Source organism: Mobula hypostoma, chromosome 15 (assembly GCF_963921235.1).
Source record: "Mobula hypostoma chromosome 15, sMobHyp1.1, whole genome shotgun sequence".
In the NCBI taxonomy this organism is placed as follows: domain Eukaryota; kingdom Metazoa; phylum Chordata; class Chondrichthyes; order Myliobatiformes; family Myliobatidae; genus Mobula; species Mobula hypostoma.
Genome location: NC_086111.1, coordinates 73236337 through 73255970, shown reverse-complemented (window position 1 = coordinate 73255970; position 19634 = coordinate 73236337). Strand labels below are relative to the sequence as shown.

At 45.6% G+C, this 19634-nt stretch overlaps 2 protein-coding genes across 2 annotated transcripts in view; one reads left to right on the top strand and one right to left on the bottom strand.

The window, feature by feature from the left end:
• LOC134356972 (thioredoxin reductase 1, cytoplasmic-like) overlaps positions 1 to 7600 on the bottom strand; it is a 67579-nt gene extending 59979 nt beyond the window's left edge. Inside the window, exons 1-3 of the mRNA XM_063068256.1 lie at positions 7308 to 7600; positions 4903 to 4963; positions 201 to 310 (exon numbers count right to left, since the gene is read on the bottom strand). Of these exons, the coding sequence (XP_062924326.1) occupies positions 201 to 310; positions 4903 to 4963; positions 7308 to 7424 (288 nt within the window). The 5' untranslated portion in view covers positions 7425 to 7600. The remainder of the gene's footprint in view (positions 1 to 200; positions 311 to 4902; positions 4964 to 7307) is intronic.
• A 9533-nt stretch (positions 7601 to 17133) lies between these two features.
• LOC134356971 (histone H2A-like) lies at positions 17134 to 18144 on the top strand. The gene is made up of 2 exons (XM_063068255.1): positions 17134 to 17596; positions 17920 to 18144. Exons 1-2 carry the CDS (start codon positions 17231 to 17233, stop codon positions 17968 to 17970), a joined length of 417 nt encoding a protein of 138 aa, XP_062924325.1. The 5' UTR covers positions 17134 to 17230; the 3' UTR covers positions 17971 to 18144.
• Positions 18145 to 19634: the final 1490 nt, after the last annotated feature.

Sequence of the window (19634 nt, the reverse complement as noted above, 5' to 3'; positions counted from 1 at the left end):
CATCACAGGAATTCCTAGCATCTATGTAATGGGCTCCATGCTTAGTCATTCAACTTTTAAACTACACTTCAGATTGCATTTCTAAATAAACTATAAATAAGAAAAAGGTGCAAGGCTGCAAATTAATTTCCTTCACAAAGGTTGCAAGAAATTTTGGAAAATAATCAATGTGTGTAGCTTTATAAAAAATGAAACATTACCTGCATGGTGCTATCACAGCCACCCAAATGAGTCTTATTAACAAATACATTAGGAACGGTCTTCTGGCCAGTCATCTCAAGCAACATGTTCTGCATTTCAACTCCCTCATCTGCAAAAACAAACAGGGACAAAATAAATATAACAGCAGCAGGATAAAAAGGTGGCAAGAGACTTGGTAGTGTAGGCTGAAATTGTGAAACAAATTTGTATGAACAATGTAGAACAAATCAGGGTACAGCATACATGATGAACAGTAGGGCATTGAGGAGTGCAGCAGAACAGATCTGGGAATACAGATCATTATTCCTGAAGAATGGCATCACAGGTAGGTAGGATCTTAAAGAAAGCTTTTGACACATTAGTCTTCAGAATTCAAATATTGAGTACAGGATTTGAGATGTTATGTTGAAGTCATAAGACATCGATGAGGCCTAATTTCAAGCATCACATGCAGTTGTGACTAATTCCCTACAGTGTAGAAGAATGAGGGGAGATTTGATACAGGTACACAAAATTACAGTATGAGAGGTATAGATATGGCATATGAATGCAGGCTTTTTCCACTGAGGTTGGGTGAGACTAAAACTAGAGGTCATGGGTTAAGAGTGAAAGGTGAAATGTTTAAAAGGAACATGGGGGAACTTTTTCCACTCAGAGGATAGCGAGTGTGGAATGAGATGCCAACAGAAGTGGTGGATGCAGGTTCGATTTCAACATTTAAGAACAATTTAGATAGGTGCATGGATGGCAGTTGTATGGAGGGATCTGGCCCAGGTACAGACTGATAGAACTAGATTGATTAATAGTTCAGTATGAACTAGGAGGGCCAAAGGGCCTGTTTCTATGCTGTAGTTCTCGAAGACTGATTCTAAGTAATTGAAGCACTGTGGATATCATGCAGCCTACTCATATACAACAATTAGTTCTTCATCTGATAAGAGTTACAAACCCTTGTTTGAGATATTGGGGGGAGGGCAGATGAAGTGTCGTATGCCAGCTGACCAAAACAAAAGATATGACTGGAGTCATATGTGGAAATTATATGAACTGTGAGGTTAAAGCAATTGAAACTTGTTATGGAAATGAAATATACAGGCAGATAAAACTGGCAAGAACACAGCAGATGCAGAAAGGTTTGAAATGATATTTACATAGCACTACTACCCTTAGAAAAGGAATATTAAATGAATCCTGATAAGGATTCCTAAGGAGATATTAAAAGATAGGCAAGTTTTAAGGAGTGCCTCAAAAGAGAAAGAGATGGAGGTAGGCTTGGCAGCTAAAGGAACTATTTAAATAGGAGATGCTTAGACTTGGAGGAAGCCAATAAAAGATCAGCATGCTGAGGTGAAAAACAGGAATCTGGAAGGTGAAGTTGGGTGGTCTTGCAGAGCTTTGGTATGAACATGCCAGTGAGGCACAGGAGCAGTGAAAACAGAAAAATGTTGATTAATGAAAAGCATAGCTGAAGATTTCAACAACAGGTGACAAAGTCAGATAATCTTATGTAGACACAGGCAAACTTAATGGTGACTCTAATGTGGTCAAAAGCCCAACTCAAACATGAGTGACTTACAGGTTAACTCCCGCAATAGAGGTACCTGTGCTAACAAAAGATAGGCCATGTCGCAATTTTTCCCCACAGAATGAAGCCAAAGCATCTGCACACGCATCAGGAGTTTGAAAAAAAATTGTATTTATGTTTTCACCTTCCATAAAAAATTCTGAGAGGGACATCCCATAAATCAGTTTTTTTGTGAATTCTGTAAGGGCGAATTTTTGTAGCCTTAATAGTCATAATGTGCAGTATCACCTTTAATGTAATGTTTTCAGATGACTAAACAGATTTGCAAGTGCATATGTGTTTGAGGATTTGAGAAGGGGACAGTTAAAAGGCTCTGGCCCATCTACTCTATCCAATTACCCCCTTTCCCAGAATCTTATTTTGAATAATTGATGAATTTCTCAATTATATTTAAGATTGTGCATAAAATGGCTCTTTCCTACACAGTAACTAATTATAGAAAACAAAAAATTATAGGAAAAAAGCACCTTTCAAGTTCTTTAGTATAGTACCCATTTTCTACAGAAATATAAATGCAAAAACATGCACTCTCGTAAACCGCTGTAGATGCCAAATTCCCTCTTGAAACCACTATTGCTCAATTACACAGATACAGGTCTCCCCCGCTTTTTAAACGTTTGCTTTACGAAACCTCACTATTACAAAAGACCTACATTAGTTACTTGTTTTCGCTAACAGGTGTTTTCAGTTACGAAAAAAGGCAGCGCGCGAAAAAAAATCAGCGCCCGATTAAAAAGGCAGCCGCTCTCCCCTGGATTCGGAACGGCATTCTTGCCGGCATTTTGCTTAAACACATGCCTGTGAGCAGCTGTTTGCAAGGCGAGTTCTAAGGTATTGGAAAAGCCTGAAAGAGCTCATAAGGGTGTTACACAGCGTAAAACCAGACATAATTAAGCATTTCGATCGTGGTGAACGAAGTAAGGACAAAGTGAGTTTGACTTGTGGAAGTTGACGAAGATGATGTTGTAGAGGTTTTGGCATCCCATGACCAAGAACTGACAGATGAAGAGCTGATGCAATTGGAAGAGGAAAGGATAACAATCAAAACCGAATGCAGTAGAAAGCGAAGTCATCCAGGAACTGAACGTGAGGCAACTGCGTGAGACTTTCGCTGCAATGATAAAGTACGACTTTAATTTTGAAAGGGTATGTCAGTTTAGGGTATATTTGTAAGATGGTTTGAGTGCTTACAAAGAACTGTATGATACAAAAAAGCGCGAGGCTCAGCAGTCAAGCAAGCCTTCCACAGCAGAAGACGAACTTCGACCTTTGACATTGAGGCAGGCAGTCATAGGAGAAGATGAGCTGCCTGCCCTGATGGAAACAGACGACACCCCGGTGTCCCACCACCCCAACACCCAGGCCGCGGACAGATACCGATTCGTGGAGAATGCAGCCGTAGCCGGGAGGCACACAGCACATCTTTAAGAAAAAAGCCGAAATAAACAAGCTAATTAATTAGGTGTCGCCCAGCACATAAATGTCGGCCCAGATCAGAGGCGATTGCTGATTGCGTCACCTCTGATCGGGGCCGACAATTACGTGCCGGGCGGCACCTAATTAATTAGCATGTTTATTTCGGCTTTTTTCTTAAAGATGTGCTGTGTGCCTCCCGGCCATCACTGTACCCCTGCATGCTTTGCGTATCGGTCTGCAGCCCGGAGACTGGGGGCCACTGCACCACCCAAACTCCGACAACTCAGTCTAACACACCATCATCAGTGTGCTCGGCAACCTGTCTTCCCGATTCCAGTAAGTGATACTACACTGTACATACATTATTTCTACTTTATATAGGCTGTGTATTTTTACATGTTATGTGGTATGATTTGGCAGCTTCATAGCTTAAAGGCTACTGGAGAGAGTGTTTTTGCCAATAGTGCTTGCGTGAGATTTTCTGCTGAGAGCACTTGCGTGAGATTTTCGCTACGGAGAACAGTGCCGGCAATGAATGTGCAAAAGTCTTTCTACTTTGTATAGGCTGTGTATTCATCATATCATTCCTGCTTTTACTATATGTTACTGTTATTTTAGGTTTTGTGTGTTATTTGGCATGATTTGGTAGGTTATTTTTGGGTCTGCGAACGCTCACAAGATTTTCCCATATAAATAAATGGTAATTGCTTCTTCACTTTATGACATTCCGGCTTAAGAACCGTTTCATAGGAACGGCCTACCTTCGGATGGCGGGGGAAACCTGTACTTTTTCCCACACCTCTAAACTGTCAGACTACATATTTGAAATTCAAAACAGTACAAGATGAAAAGACTAGAGAACAACGCAACTCCCTCTCTCTCCTCTGCAATGGCCTAAAACAGAATTAAACTTTCAGCAAAAACCAGTGAATGCAATGACCTTCAGGTTATTTTATCAATGCCACCTCAAAGATCAGTTTCCACTTCTACAACACTACAGCTATGCAGGTGAAAAGTTTAGTTCCTTCTCTTTTTAAAAAATGAATTAACAACTTTCCCTTTGCTACTAATCTTCTGGTGAAGAAATAGATTAATCTCCATATTTTTCAAGATACTTATTTCAGTACAGCTCAATTAAATCTCCATTTGGACCCTTATTTCAAAGCAACTCCAAACCTTCCTCATGGCTAAATTTGAATGCACTATTGGAAAGAATGGTGGAGTCACAGAATGACATTCCTATGAATGAAGGAGAAAAAATGCTTATAAGAGTTCAGAAAAAGAGCAGGTTATAGTATTTTAACAGCCAGCACAGTAAGGGCTGAAAAGAACTCTTATCATGCTACAATTTTCAATCCCCGTGGGACGTCACTGATGTGATAAATTTGTTATGAGGGCAAAGTGGCACAATGCAGATGAAGTTTTACTACGAGATTAGAGGAAGCAAAATTAAGGAGACAAGAATATGATGACACAACTGATTCATTGTTTATTATGCATCATAGCAATAAGGTTATAACCCATAAACATCTGAATCAGAATTTGCACATTTTCCTTACTCTGCATGACTCTGCACTTTTCCCATTTGTTTGCAAGTTCTACTGAAAGTTGACACTGATAAGGATAGCACATCAAATATTAAATCAGCATCTTTGAAAAGAATTGCACCGTCAACATTTTAAGGATTAAAAAATTATTACCCATTAAGTCCAGTTCCACAGTATGAATATCAACATCCAGGCTTGCAAATAGATCTTTAACCTATAAGAAAAAAAAAGCTGTCCATTATGAAAAGAAAGCAATGCTACCTAAGAATAACATATGGACTTCAAATTCATCTAAAGCAACAACGGCCACAATACTATCATCAAGCACTCATCCTGAGATTGCCCAATGCTGCTAGGCTATGGTTTCTCTGGGCAGGGCAATGCGTCAGTAGCTCATCATTGCAAGCTGTATGGACAAACAGGAGTGGAGGCACCACAAGCCTCTCCTGCTCCTAAATAGAACCTAAACTTCCTATCATTAATAACCATCATGGCTGGGATCTTCATGCTCTAGATCAGAAGATAGTGTCAGTGTGAGAGGTACTGCCCTGAAAAGATCAGCTCATCCAAAACATGCCTAGAATCTTTTGGTCAGGTTCATTTGGTTTGCAAAATTAAAATTCAATATGTTAACAAATTGGTGTGCATTGTGAATAAGCACGAAGCATAAAGGAAGAAAGGTATATTAAATATTCTCAGCTTTAATTGTGTTGGATAAATATTAATCTTCAGCAGATGTGCACTATATTTAGAATAAAGACGTCCTTCAAAGACCATAAATTCTAACAGTTCAAGTCAAAGCAAGTTTATTGTCATTTTACTATATACATGCACCTACCGTATATAACTATATAATGCATATAGAAAAGAGAACTGAAAGCTCCTGGTTTCCTTGGCTGCGCAGGTCTAGGGAAGACAACCTCCAGCCTCACCAAACTCGCGAGATTGAGGTGCTCTCCCACCCCAAACCCATTTGTGTGGATGCTATGTAATTTGCTACCCTGTTGCAAACTAGTGCCACAAAACAACTGACAGTACACCACATATGATTAGAATATATTTATGAATCTTAATTTGACTAAAGGGTTAGTGGAAAAAAAAGGGCTCATTTTAATGAAACAGTCAAATATGCACAAGATGAAGCTCAGAGTTTCTCCATAATCACTAATCCTCAATCGATCTCGCTCCTAGCTTCGTCAAATCATAGTCCCACTCCGGGTCATATCCTACAACCTCTTCTCTCCTGCATCTTACCTCTCCATCTCCTCTCCAACAAAAGCCCCAACCCAACCTTGTGTCCCTCACTAGAGAAACCTCCCCTTAATTCCACCATCCTAATTGGATGGCATATTTCTCATCTCTTTTCTTCAATAACCCCAAACAGACTGCTCTTACAGAACTTCTGAATGAAATACATACAGCATAACAGTAAAATATGAACCAAAGTGTTACACATTTCTCCACATCAGGGTTTAAAGCACAGTAGTACACATAACACACGATAACTTAAGACAAGTATAAAATCCACAGGTGAATCATACATAAATAACAAACTAAAGTGTATTAATATGCACTTGTTGGTCACCACATCCCCAGGAGTAGGTTGTTATAGGCTAAAGGAATTGGAGCACATTTATCAGAGCAGTTAACAAAGACTCATTATGCTTTGCCACCAAAAGAACACCTCGTGGAATCCATTTAGTTGTACCCAAACTTCCCTCCCTAATAAGGCAGTTAGCGCTGGACTAGACTTGTGGCAAGCATTTCTATAGTCACTGACACTAAATTATTCAGCCCAATTTTTTTTGCTTTGAATTCATCAGATGAGAGGTGGAATTCAAATTGATCTCCAAATCAATGCTCTGGACTTCTGAATTAAGTTATCATGCCTAATGTAGCTAATGAAAAGACAATGAAGATTTCTGATTTTACCATGGGACCACGACCATTTACATTCCAAGCTGCTATCAACATCCACAGAACTGCACAGAGCGCAAGATACCCTTTGAAAAGGGAGGATTAAAACGTGGCACTAAAGCAGATTCATTTGACCCACCAAGCCCACTGCAGCAATAGCTGAACATCTATACCCCAGCTGAAGTGGCAAGTTTATGCATAACACATAAGTGTCCCACACTTAAACACACAGGACACACCCACCCAGGCACTTCCCCAGCATGCGACATGTCCGCAGCGTTTCCCCACACGTAAACACGCGTGACACATCCACATAGCGTTTCCCCACGCGCAGGCACGTCTGCAGTGTTTCCCCACACGTAAACACGCGTGACACGTCCACATAGCGTTTCCCCACGCGCAGGCACGTCCGCACAGCGTTTCCCCACAGGTAAACACGCGTGACGCGTCCGTACAGCGTTTCCCCACAGGTAAACACGCGTGACGCGTCCACACAGCGTTTGCCCACTGTTAACGGGACTGGATGGGAGGGCTCCACAGCGCTGAGTGAAACTTCGAACAGGCCCCGTACTCAACCTCCACCGCCCCAGACCTCGTCACCCGATCCCGAGCCCCAGCCCCAGCCTCAGCCTCAGCCTCACCTTCTTGCAGAACGGGCAGAAGCTCTTGCTAAACACCACCACCAGGTGCGAATCGGTCAGCCGCTTAATGCCGGCCCTGAGCTCCTCAGGGGAGGCGGATGAACCGGTGGGAGCCATGCTGGAGCGGCCGGGAGAACAAGGGACACTGGCTGGGGCCACACGGGAAGTTTTTACCTCAGCCAAGCAGCAGGAGGAAGCTTCCCGAAGGTTCGCCGCGGCCCCGCGCAAACTTGAGCAGCTAACGGCACACGGGCGCTGCGCATGCTCCACCCTAGTCCGCCTCTTTCCGCGTGGCCACGCCCCAATCACGCAGCGCACCAGACCCACCGCGCATGCTCCACTTCTCCCTGACCCGCCCCTCCTGAGTAGCCCCACCCACACAATGCTCGCAGGAACACCAATGTGCGCATGCGTCTCCTCGACTCGCCCCGCCCCCTGCCCTGTTGGCCCCACCCAGACGCTGCGCACCCCACCCAAATGCGCGGAAGCCTCCTCGACTCGCCCCGCCTCCCCCTTGGGTAAGCCACGCCTACACTCTCTGATCTCCTTCGCATTTCTCTACCCCGTAACAAATGGGACCAACAAGGACGAAGTGGAATTTGCTCTGCGAGTGAAGATGCTGCAGGACACACACTCAGGCGCTGCGAAGACGTGAAGTGCGGGTCCTGAAGGTGGTGGGAGTTGCCATGGCAGCAGAGCAGCCGGCGCGCCACCTGGTGGACAGGAGCGGTATTGCCAACAGGTAACACGTGGGCTAGGACGGTCGGCCAGAATGGCCTTTCCCACACCACGTCGACCTTCTCCAAGATTCAAGGTTCATTGATTATCACGTCTCCCGTTCCTGGACGTTCTAGTACAATGGAAACTGGACGGTAGCCTCGGCAACACACACAAAATGCTCGAGGAACTCAGCAGGCCAGGCAGCATCTGCGGAAAAAAGTACAGTCAATATTTTGGGCTGAAACCCTTCGGCAGGCCTCAGACATGGCATCAACTGGAAGCCCACTCATATGGACTCATACCTAAACAGTAACAGCCACCATCACAACTCCCAGCATAGACTGATTCCTGCAACACACATCAAAGTTGCTGGTGAACGCAGCAGGCCAGGCAGCATCTCTAGGAAGAGGTACAGTCGACAGGCCAGACCCTTCGTCAGGACTAACTGAAGGAAGAGCTAGTAAGAGATTTGAAAGTGGGAGGGGGAGGGGGAGATCCAAAACGATAGGGGAAGACAGGAGGGGGAGGGATGGAGCCAAGAGCTGGACAGGTGATTGGCAAAAGGGATACGAGAGGATCATGGGACAGGAGACCTTGGGAGAAAGAAAAGGGGAGTGGGGGAAAGTATAGTGAGAGGGACAGAGGGAGAAGAAGGAGAGTGAGAGAAAGAATGTGTGCATAAAAATAAGTAACAGACGGGGTACGAGGGGAGGTGGGGCCTTAGCGGAAGTTAGAGAAGTCAATGTTCATGCCATCAAGTTGGAGGCTACCCAGACGGAATATAAGGTGTTGTTCCTCCAACCTGAGTGTGGCTTTGTCTTTACAGTAGAGGAGGCCGTGGATAGACATATGGGAATGGGATGTGTAATTAAAATGTGTGGCCACTGGGAGATCCTGCTTTCTCTGGTGGACAGAGCGTAGGTGTTCAGCAAAGTGATCTCCCAGTCTGATTACTTCTACTTTGATTAACTGTGCAAGAACTATTTTGGACCCAGAGATTCTCCACAAAGAAATAAGACAATCATGCATGACATTCACAATGTTTTGCGTAGTGGGGGAATTAAGGGTTATGGGGAAAGGGCAGGTAGGTGGAGATGAGCCCATGGCTAGGTCAGCCATGATCTTATTGAATGGTGGAGCAGGCTCGATGGGCCAGAAGGCCTACTCCTGCTCCTATTTCTTATGTTCTTACGTTATGTTCCTACAGAATGGCTATAAGGTGAAAGGAATCATTCAGGCCCTTAGAAGGACCGACATAAAAACCAGGAAACCAAAAAATGAGGAGGAACCCATCACTATGGCCTCTCTTCCCTCTATTTTCATGGTTTCTGGAAGGATTTTCAGGATCCTGAAGAACTATCGGATTCGTACATCCGCAAACTGTAAGAAAGCTCAAATCACAGCTTATACAGGTGAAAGGTGACCTGGGACCCAGGACAGCTGGTGTTTATAGGATTCCCTGTGAATGTGGAGCAGCGTATATCCGCCAAATAGGATGCATGGTGGAATCCCGTATCTCGGAACACAGGAGGTGTATCCGTTTGGGTCACCCAGAGAAATCGGCAGTAGCAGAACATTGCATTCGCAATGGCCGTAGGATTGACTTCGACGGCACAAAACTTTTGGGACTGCCTGTTGAAGGAAGCCATTGAAGCAAAACTGGAGGAAAAGAATTTTAACAAAGAGAAAGGGCTCGCTCTAAGTAAGAACTAGAATTCAAATGTAAACAAGGTGGGACACCGGAAACCTGATTGGTTGAGGACTAACCAATCAGGAGGGACGGATGACGGGGGTATAAATACCACCGGACGAGACTTGCCCAGGAATCACCACTGATGGAGATGGCAGAGTTTGTCGTCAGAGCCTTCGTTAAAATTGATACGTGTACCCGGCTGGAATCCCGAGAAGAGTTTATTTGTCACATACACTGGGAAAGCACTAGGTCCTTTCTCAATGTACAAACTGAGATTTTCTTACTCAGAGGTAGCCATAAAGCAAAAACCCAAAGGAACCCAATTAAAATGTAAAAAAATAATGAAAAATAGCAATAAAAGACCAGCACTCGATGCACAGGAGAAAGAAAAAAAATACAAATCATATAAACAATTGAAGCAAACAACAGCATTCTGAACCAAAGTTATCTGGGTTGGCGTTTAAATGGACCAAACAATGGAACAGTGAAAGGCTCCGTGCTCTTGACAGAGGAGTGAAGATCGTGGAGAGCGAGTGAAATCAGCTCTCGTCTCCGATCTGTGCCAGCACTTAAACTGTCTAAACAGCGTAAGGTACCCAGCTCTAGGACCTGGGCACCGGGCCTAGTCCATGTCGCCCAGCGACCTGCTCCGGGCCCAGATAACACTGGCCAGCTACAGTCCCACAGTCAGAATCAGAATCAGGTTTATTATCACCGGATGTGTCGTGAAATTTGTTAACTTAGCCGCAGCAGCTCAATGCAATACGTGATAATATAGAAAGGAAGGCGGGAGGAGGAGATAGCAGCGCACTGCGTGTGCGCAGCCCTCCGGTGAAAATGATATCGTATCCGTTAAATAGGGACTGTGGACAATTCTGATTTGATGAAAACAGACGTGAAAAGCAGAGGAACATCTGGAGAAATATCTGAAACGCCAGTTCACTGCCGCTGTTACTGCGCGATCGAGGATCTTCCGGAGGGAAGGCCCCAAAATCCCCGGCTTTGCCTGCCGCTGGCGACCGAGACTGAGGTCGAATCGTTCGAATAGAGATGGTGCTCGGTACTCGGTGTCGGAGGGCTGATCAGAGCTCGAAGCTTTCGGACAACTCAGAGTCGGACTGTGGTCGGGCATGGCAGGGAGTTTTCTTCCTTCTCCCATCTATGTGAGATGTGGGACTTTCGAGAGACTTTGAACTTTTTTACTGTGCCCATGGCCTGTTCTTCATCAAGTTATGGTATTGTTGCACTATTGTAACTATATGTTATAATTATGTGGTTTTGTTAGTTTTTCAGTCTTGGTCTGTCCTGTGTTTTTGTGATATCACACCGGAGGAAATATTGTACCATTTCTTAATGCATGCATTACTAAATGACAATAAAAGAGGACTGTGTACCTTCATAATCTAAATAACCAAGTGAATCAATTACAGTTAGAGTAATTGAATAGATTGTAAATAGTGCAAAAACAGAAATAACATCTAGGAATCAGATAACAGAGGGGAGAAGCTGTTCCTGAATTGTTGAGTCCTGTACCTCTTCCCTGATGGTAACAGTGACAGGAGGGCATGGCCTGGGTGATGGGGTCCTTAATAATGGACGTTGCCTTTCTGAGGCATGGCTCCTTAAAGATGTCTTGGATACAGCAGAGGCTAGTACCCAAGATGGAGCTGACTAATTTTACAGCTTTCTGTAGCTTCCTGTACAGTAGCAGCAGCCCCCCCCCCCATACCTGTCAGAGTATTACTCACCATTGACCAGTCTGATTCCACAAGAACCTCATCACCATCTTGGTCTGAGGTTCCTCACCATCACAAAAGCAAGTGCACAGACTTCACTCTTTCCAATGATATGAAGAAACCGTTGAGAGGGCTGTGGACCAGACAACGTCCCAGCTGTAGTACTAAAGACCATCACTCCACAACTCTGCATCTTCACTTTGACCTTATAAAAGTATAGTGAACATAGGAAAGTACAGCACGGTACAGCCCCGTCAGGCCACCATGTTGTTCTGACCTTTTAACCTACTCTAAGATCAATCTAACCCTTCCCTCCCACAGGGCCTCCATTTCTCTATCATCCACGTGCCCATCTAACAGTCTCTTGAATGCCCCTAATGTATCTGCGTCGATACCACCACTGGCAGTGTGTTTCATCTTCCACACACCAACCACTTTTTGTGTGAAAAGCCTACATGCTAATAAAAGGTATCACCTCCCTTGGACGTTTTCATGTTTTAGTTTTACAACATCAAATCACAGTAGATCAAATTTGTCTTTTTTGACACTGATCAATAGAAAAAGACTCCTTCGTGTCAAAGTAAAACAGATCTCGACAAGGTGATCTAAATTAAGCACAAATTTAAAACACATAATAAATTGCATGAGTTTTCACCCCCTTTAATATTTCACACCAAATCTTCACTGGGTGCAGCCAGTTGGTTTGAGAAGTCACATAATTAGTGAACTGGAGATCACCTGTGTGCAGTCAAGGTGATTCAATTGATTGTAGTAAAATTACACCCGTATCTGGAAGGGCCAACTGCTGGTGAGTCCGTATCCTGATATAGAGACCTACCCACACAGGCTCAAGGCTGTAATTGCTGCCAAAGGTGCATCTACTAAATACTGACCTGAACGGGGTGAATAGGTATGCAATCAATTATTCTGTTTAATAATTTTAATAAATTTAGTCCAATTTGTAGAAATTTATTTTCACTTTGACACAAAAGACTTTTCTGTTTATCAATGTCAAAAAAAAACAAATTAAATCCACTGTGATTCAACGTTGTAAAACAATAAAACTTGAAAACTACCAAGGGGGGGTGAATAGTTTTTAGAGGCTCTGTATTTCTCACATTCCCTCTATACTTTCCTTCAATCATTTTAAAGTTACGCCGCCTCATATTAGCATTTCCACCCTGGGGAACAAAGGGTCTGACTGTCCACTCTATCTCTGTCTCTTACCATTTTGTACAACTATATCAAGTCAACTCTCATCCTACTTCTCTCCAAAGAGAAAAGTCCGAGCTCACTCAACCTTTCCTCAGAAGCCGGCATATGTCATGAAATTTGTTGTTTTGTAGCAGCAAGTGCATCGCAAATAATTCATAAAAAATATAAATTATTATAAGATGTGTGTGTATGTGTGTGTGTGTACACACACACACACATATATATATAATAAGTAATGTAAAAAGAAAACAAAATTACGGGGAGTTATTTCACATGGGTTTATTGTCCATTCAGAAATCTAATTGCAGGGGAAGAAGCTGTTCCTGAAACATTGAGTGTGGGTCTTCAGGCTCTTCTACCCTCCCCCTGCCCCCCGATGGTAGTAATGAGAAGGGGGCATGTCTTGGCGAGGGGGATGCCACTTTCCTGAACCATCGCCCGTTGAAGATGTCCTCGATGCTGGGGAGGCTGGTGCCCAGGATGGAGCTGACTGAGTTTACAACTTTCTGCCATATTTTCCGATCCTGTGCAGTGGCCCCTCCACACCAGTCGGCGATGGACCCGTTAGAATGCTCTCCACGGTACATCTGTGGAAATTTGCAAGTTTTTTGGTGACTTAACAAGTCTCTTGAAACTCCTAATGAAATATAGCTGATGTTGTGCCTTCTTTGTAATTACAACAATATGATGGATCTTCAGAGATTTTGACAGCCAGGAACTTGAAACTGCTCCCCCTTCCCACTGCCGATCCCTCAGTGAGGAATCTCGATGTTCCCTCGATCTCCCCTTCCTGGAGTCTACAAGCAATTCCTTGGTCCTACTGCTGTTGAGTACGAGGTTGTTCTGCATCCTCGTGAGACGTGAGACACGCTCTCTAGTCCAGGCAGCATCCTGGTGAACCTCCTCTGCACCCTCTCTAAACCTTCCACATCCTTCCTATAACAAGGCGTAGAAATTCATGAGGTGAATTCACACTGTCTTTTCCACAGGGAAAGGGAACCAAACACTTGAGGGCAGAGTTTTAAGGTGAATGGGGAGGGAGGGTAAACAAAAAGAGACCTGAGGGACAATTTTCCACGCAGAGGAGGTGAGTTTATGGAACGAGCTGCCGGGGAAGTGGTAGCGGCAGCTATAATCACAATGTGTAAACTACACTCAGACACGTACGGATAGGAAAGGTTTCGAAGGGTTATAGCTCGGTGGGCTGGTAGATGAGGACAAGACGAACCCTATCTATGGTAGGGTGGTGGGAGGATGGGGTGAAGGCAGGTGTGCGTGAAATGGAAGAGATACGGTTACGGGCAACGTTGATGGTGCAGGAAGGGAAGCCCCTTTCTTTGAAAAAGCAGGACATCTCCTTCGTTCTAGAATGAAAAGCCTCACCTTGAGAGCAGATGCGGCAGAGACGGAGGAATTGAGAGAAGGGGATGGCGTTTTTACAAGTAGCAGGGTGGGATGAGGTACCGTCCAGGTAGCTGTGACAGTCTATGGGTTTATAACAGACATCAGTGGGTAAGCTGTCTCCAGAGAGAGAGACAGATCGAGAAAGGGGAGGGAGGTGTTGGAAATGGACCAGGTAAGTTTGAGGGCAGGGTGGAAGTTGGAGGCAAAGTGGATGAAGTTTTCAAGTTCAGTACAGGTTCCGGAAGCAGCACGGATGTAGTCGTTGATGTAACATAGGAAAAGTGGGGGATGATCACAAGTGCAGGCTTGGAACATGGACTGTTCCACGTAGCCAACATACAGACAGGCATAGCTGGGACCCATGTGAGTGCCCATGGCTACCCCTTTAGTTTGAAGGAAGTGGGAGGAGCCGAAGGAGAAATTATTTAGAGTGAGGACAAGTTCCGCTAGGTGGAGGGTAATTGGTTGGGTCTGGTGTCCAGAAAAGAAGAAGAGCTTTGAGGCCTTCCTGGTGGAGGACAGAGGTGTATGGGGACTGGACATCCATAGTAACAATAAGGTGATGGGGGCCAGGGAACCTGAAACCATTGAAAAGATCCCAACTGTGTGAAGTGTCACGGATGTGGGTAGGAAGGGACTGAACCTGGGGTGGGGGGGGGGTGAATGAAAGAGTTGAGGTATGCAGATATGAGTTCGGGGGGGGAGGGGCAGAACAACCTGAAACAATGGGTCTATCTGGACAAGCGGGTAGGAGGTAGAAACCAGAGATGTGGGGTGCGAGGACTATGAGGTTGACGGCGGTGGATGGGAGATCCCCAGAGTTAATAAGGTTGGTGACAGTGTGGGAGGCAATGGCCTGGTGTTCCTTAGTGGGGTCGTGTTCAAGGGTAAAGTAAGAGGAGATGACTGAGAGTTGGCACTGGGCCTCAGCAAGGTAGGGGTCAGTGCACCAGACTACATTTTATATTTAAGATGCAGGTTGATAGGTTCTTAATTAATCAGGATGTCAAAGATTATGGGAGAAGGCAGGAGAATGGGATTGTGTGGAATAATAAATCAGTCATGATGGATGGTGGGCCAGACTCGATGGGCCGAATGGTCTGATTCTGCTCCCATGTCTTACCATCTCATTTGCAATTGTTTTGTCCTTGTAGTCAGCTCGTTCTACATTGCCCACCAAAGGACCACTCCTTCTTTAACATCTTGACATCTTGCGAAGTCTCCCTTTTATTTTCGCTCCTGATTACGATGGTTTTATAAGTGAAAGTCCTTGTTTTCAGAGGCGGCCCAGATGAGGAAACCATGGAGAAGGAAGGGATCGGAAAGGCGGTGGGGGGTGGGGAGGGGTTGGCAGGATTTCAACCTGAAAGCAAATACCAAGCAACACACAAAAAATGCTGGTGAATGCAGCAGGCCAGGCAGCATCTCTAGGAAGAGGTACAGTCAACGTTTCGGGCCAAGACTCTTTGTCAGGACTAACTGAAAGAAGAGCTAGTAAGAGATTTGAAAGTGGGAGGAGGAGGGGAAGATCTGAAATGATAGGAGAAGACAGGAGGGGGAGGGATGGAGCCAAGAGCTGGACAGGTGATTGGCAAGAAGATACGAGGCTGGAGAAGGGAGAGGATCGTGGTCCGGGAGGCCTAGGGAGAAAGAAAAGGGGAGGGGAGCATCAGAGGAAGATATAGTGAGAGGGACAGAGGGAGAAAAAAGAGAGAAAGAAAGGGGAAATAAATAAATAACGGATGGGGTACGGCGAGGGGGTGGGTAGGGCATTAGCGGAGGTTAGAGAAGTCAATGTTCATGCCATCAGGTTGGAGGCTACCCAGACGGAATATAAGGTGTTGTTCCTCCAACCTGAGTGTGGCTTCATCTTTACAGTAGAAGAGGCCGTGGATAGACATGTCAGAATGGGAATGGGATGTGGAATTAAAATGTGTGGCCACTGGGAGATCCTGCTTTCTCTGGCGGACAGAGCGTAGATGTTCAGCAAAGCGGTCTCCCAGTCTGCGTCGGGTCTCACCAATATATAGAAGGCCACATCGAGAGCACCGGACGCAGTTTATCACCCCAGCCGACTCACAAGTTAAGTGTCGCCTCACCTGGTAGTACTGTCTGGGGCCCTGAATGGTGGTAAGGGAGGAAGTGTAAGGGCATGTGTAGCACTTGTTCCGCTTACACGGATAAGTGCCAGGAGAGAGATCAGTGGGGAGGGATGTGGGGGACGAATGGACAAGGGAGTCGCGTAGGGAGCGATCCCTGCGGAAAGCGGGGGGGGGGGAGGGGGAAGGGAAAGATGTGCTTAGTGGTGGGATCCCGTTGGAGGTGGCAAAAGGTTATACGTTGGACCAGGAGGCTGGTGGGGTAGGTGCTTTCCGTTAATGCCCCACCTCTCCGTACCCTATCCATTATTTATTTCCCCCTTCTTTCTCTTTTTTCTCCCTCTGTCCCTGTCACTATATCGTCCTCTGATGCTCCCCTCCCCTTTTCTTTCTCCCTAGGCCTCCCGGGACATGATCCTCTCCCTTCTCCAGCTTCTTGCCAATCACCTGTCCAGCTCTTGGCTCCATCCCTCCCCCTCCTGCCTTTTCCTGTCATTTCGGATCTCCCCCTCCCCCTTTCAAATCTCTTACTAGCTCTTCTTTCAGTTAGTCCTGACGAAGGGTCTCGGCCCGAAACGTCGACTGTACCTCTTCCTAGAGATGCTGCCTGGCCTGCTGCGTTCACCAGCATTTTGTGTGTGTGTTGCTTGAATTTCCAGCATCCGCCGATTTTCTCGTGTTTGAGCAGATACCGAGTGTGTTAATCGTGAGATATTTTGTTTGTCGTGAAACACGAGATAAACAGATGCCAGCCCCACCCCTTCAAAGCCCATCCAAAGACTGGAGCTTGCTGCTCCAATGACTTGGTTCGTGTAGGCACAGCAATATGCAAATGAAGGATCCAAATTAAGTCCAATGGGAGAGTTACCTGGCCTCCGGCGGACCAATCCGGTGACAAGCAGTGAGCTGCTTGTGACGTAAGACGGGTTATTAATACCCGTGACGCGCGGGGGCGGGGTCAATGCTGTGGGCGGTCGCTTGTTCGCTACATTGTAGCCGCCGGGTTATATTGTATCGAGAAGGCGAGCCCGAGTCCGACCTGACCTGCACCGGAGGATGTCTGGTAGAGGTAAGACCGGTGGCAAGGTACGGGCTAAAGCCAAGTCCCGATCTTCTCGGGCCGGCTTGCAGTTCCCAGTAGGCCGTGTCCACCGCCTGTTACGGAAGGGCAACTACGCCGAGCGAGTGGGAGCTGGGGCGCCGGTCTACCTGGCGGCCGTGCTCGAGTACCTGTCGGCGGAGATTCTGGAGCTGGCCGGTAATGCAGCTCGGGACAATAAGAAGACCAGGATCATCCCTCGCCACCTCCAGCTGGCCATCAGGAATGACGAGGAGCTCAATAAGCTGCTGGGAGGGGTGACCATCGCGCAGGGAGGCGTGCTCCCCAACATCCAGGCCGTGCTGCTCCCGAAGAAAACGCAGGTGTCCAAAAAATGAGACATTGCGAACCGGATTGTTTTGCGAATGACTTATGCAACTGAAATACTTCTTGTAGGGGTGTGGGGGGGGGGGGATAAGGAGGAACGTGTGCTAAGTCCCACTAATTGGTCGCAGATACAAGTATCGAAAGGAAAATGATACACGAGTTTTGGCCAGAAAGCTCGTTCTTGGTAGCGACGTGGCGAAGTCGCTATATATTGTGTGTATTATTTATCCTTGGTGTTTGGGTTTCCAGTCGCAGAAAGTACCTCAGACATATAATTTTGCTAAGGTTAATTATTTATGGCTGTATATTTTTCTCTCAGGGGAAACTGCCTGCCGTGACCCCGAGGGTAGCGAGAGGACACGATATGTGAAAGATCAACTTGTCTATTTTTCTGAATTTAAATGCAATGTTTCATTTGATTTATTATCTGTTTTAGTTGACATGGGGATTATGAGATGCAACTTTAGATGTAGCGCTTTAATGACATTGGGCACTTTTTATTTATTGTGGGGGAATAACTACAATAAATTTATTGAACGTTTGAGTCGCACTGCTACATTATGTTCCGGACCGGTGGTCAGACACTCAAAAAGCGGGAGAAACATTCCGTGGTGCAGTAGCGCCTTTCACACCACGGGACATCGATACTCCTGTGACTGGGAGTTGTCACACACTGTTGTCAATCTCACAAAACAGCATCGATCTACTTGTAACTCAGTCGCTTTTTTAAAGATTCACATCGGGTCATCTTAAAGCGGGTTTAGTGTTTGATGGGGAAAGGTTTAGCGGGACTTGGTACAAACGCGGAGAAGTGAGACTTGGTTAGGCACCTTGATCGGGCGGGACGAGTTGGGCCGAAGCGTCTGTCTGATCGTCATCCTGAGGTTGATTATCACTGGCAAATTTGTTTTGCAGCAGTACAGTAAATATACATTACAAAATGTCCAATAAACGGACTAAAAGACATGGGAGCAGAATTGGGCCATTTGGCCCATCGAGTCTGTTCTACCACTCAATCAGGACTGATTTTTTTTCCCCCTCCCCAGCGCCACTCCACGGCCTCCCTGTAACCTTCGATGCCTTGGCCAATCAAGAGCCTGTCAAACTCCGTCTTAAATACACCCAACTACCGGGCTGCCACAGCTGCTTGTGGTAACAAGTTCACTACCCTCTGGCTAAGGAAATTTCTCCCCATCTGTTTTGAAAGGATGCCCCTCTATCTTGAGGCTGTGCCCTCTTGTCCTGGACTCTTCCCACCATGGGAAACCTCCTTTCAACATCCACTGTCTCAGCTTTTCAACATTCGAAAGGTTTCAATAAGATTCTCCCCACTCCACCCCCCATTACAGCGAGTGCAGACCCAGAGCCATCAAATGTTCCTTGTATGATAACCCTTTCATTCCTGGAATCATCCTTGTGAACCTCCTCTGGACCCTCTCCAATGTCAGCACATCTTTTCTACAATGAGGAGCCCAAAACTGTCTACAATACTCAAGGTGAGATCTCACCAGTACCTTATCAAGTCTCAGCATCACATCCTTGCTCTTGTATTCTAGACCTCTTGAAATAAGTTCTAGCAAGTTTAAGGTCTTTTCACGCAGACAGTGGGCAAGATGTCCTTCAGTCAGTCACAAGAATTGCAAATCAGGGCGGTCAGGTAAAATTTCTGTGGGTTCCAGGAATGAAAGGGTGGATGAGTTGGCAAAGAGGGCGTTAAAGAAAATATAGAAATGAACATTAGTATCTGTAAAGCAGAGGTTAAGTGTGCAATCTGGGGGGGGGGGAAATCAACCAAATGTGGCAAGAAAGATGGGAAAGGGAGGTGTTTATATCAAATACAAAAGAGTGTTGCAGGTACTAGGGTAGGTATGGATACAGAAGAGAGGAGACTGTGTGGACTAGGTTAAGGCTGGGGCACTGTGCATTAAACAAAACATTGAAAATGATAGGGAAACACCAGACAGGATTGTGTGAGGAATGTCAGGAAGAGGAGTCAGTAGAACATGTAGTTTTGTGTTGCAGGAAGTATGGGAG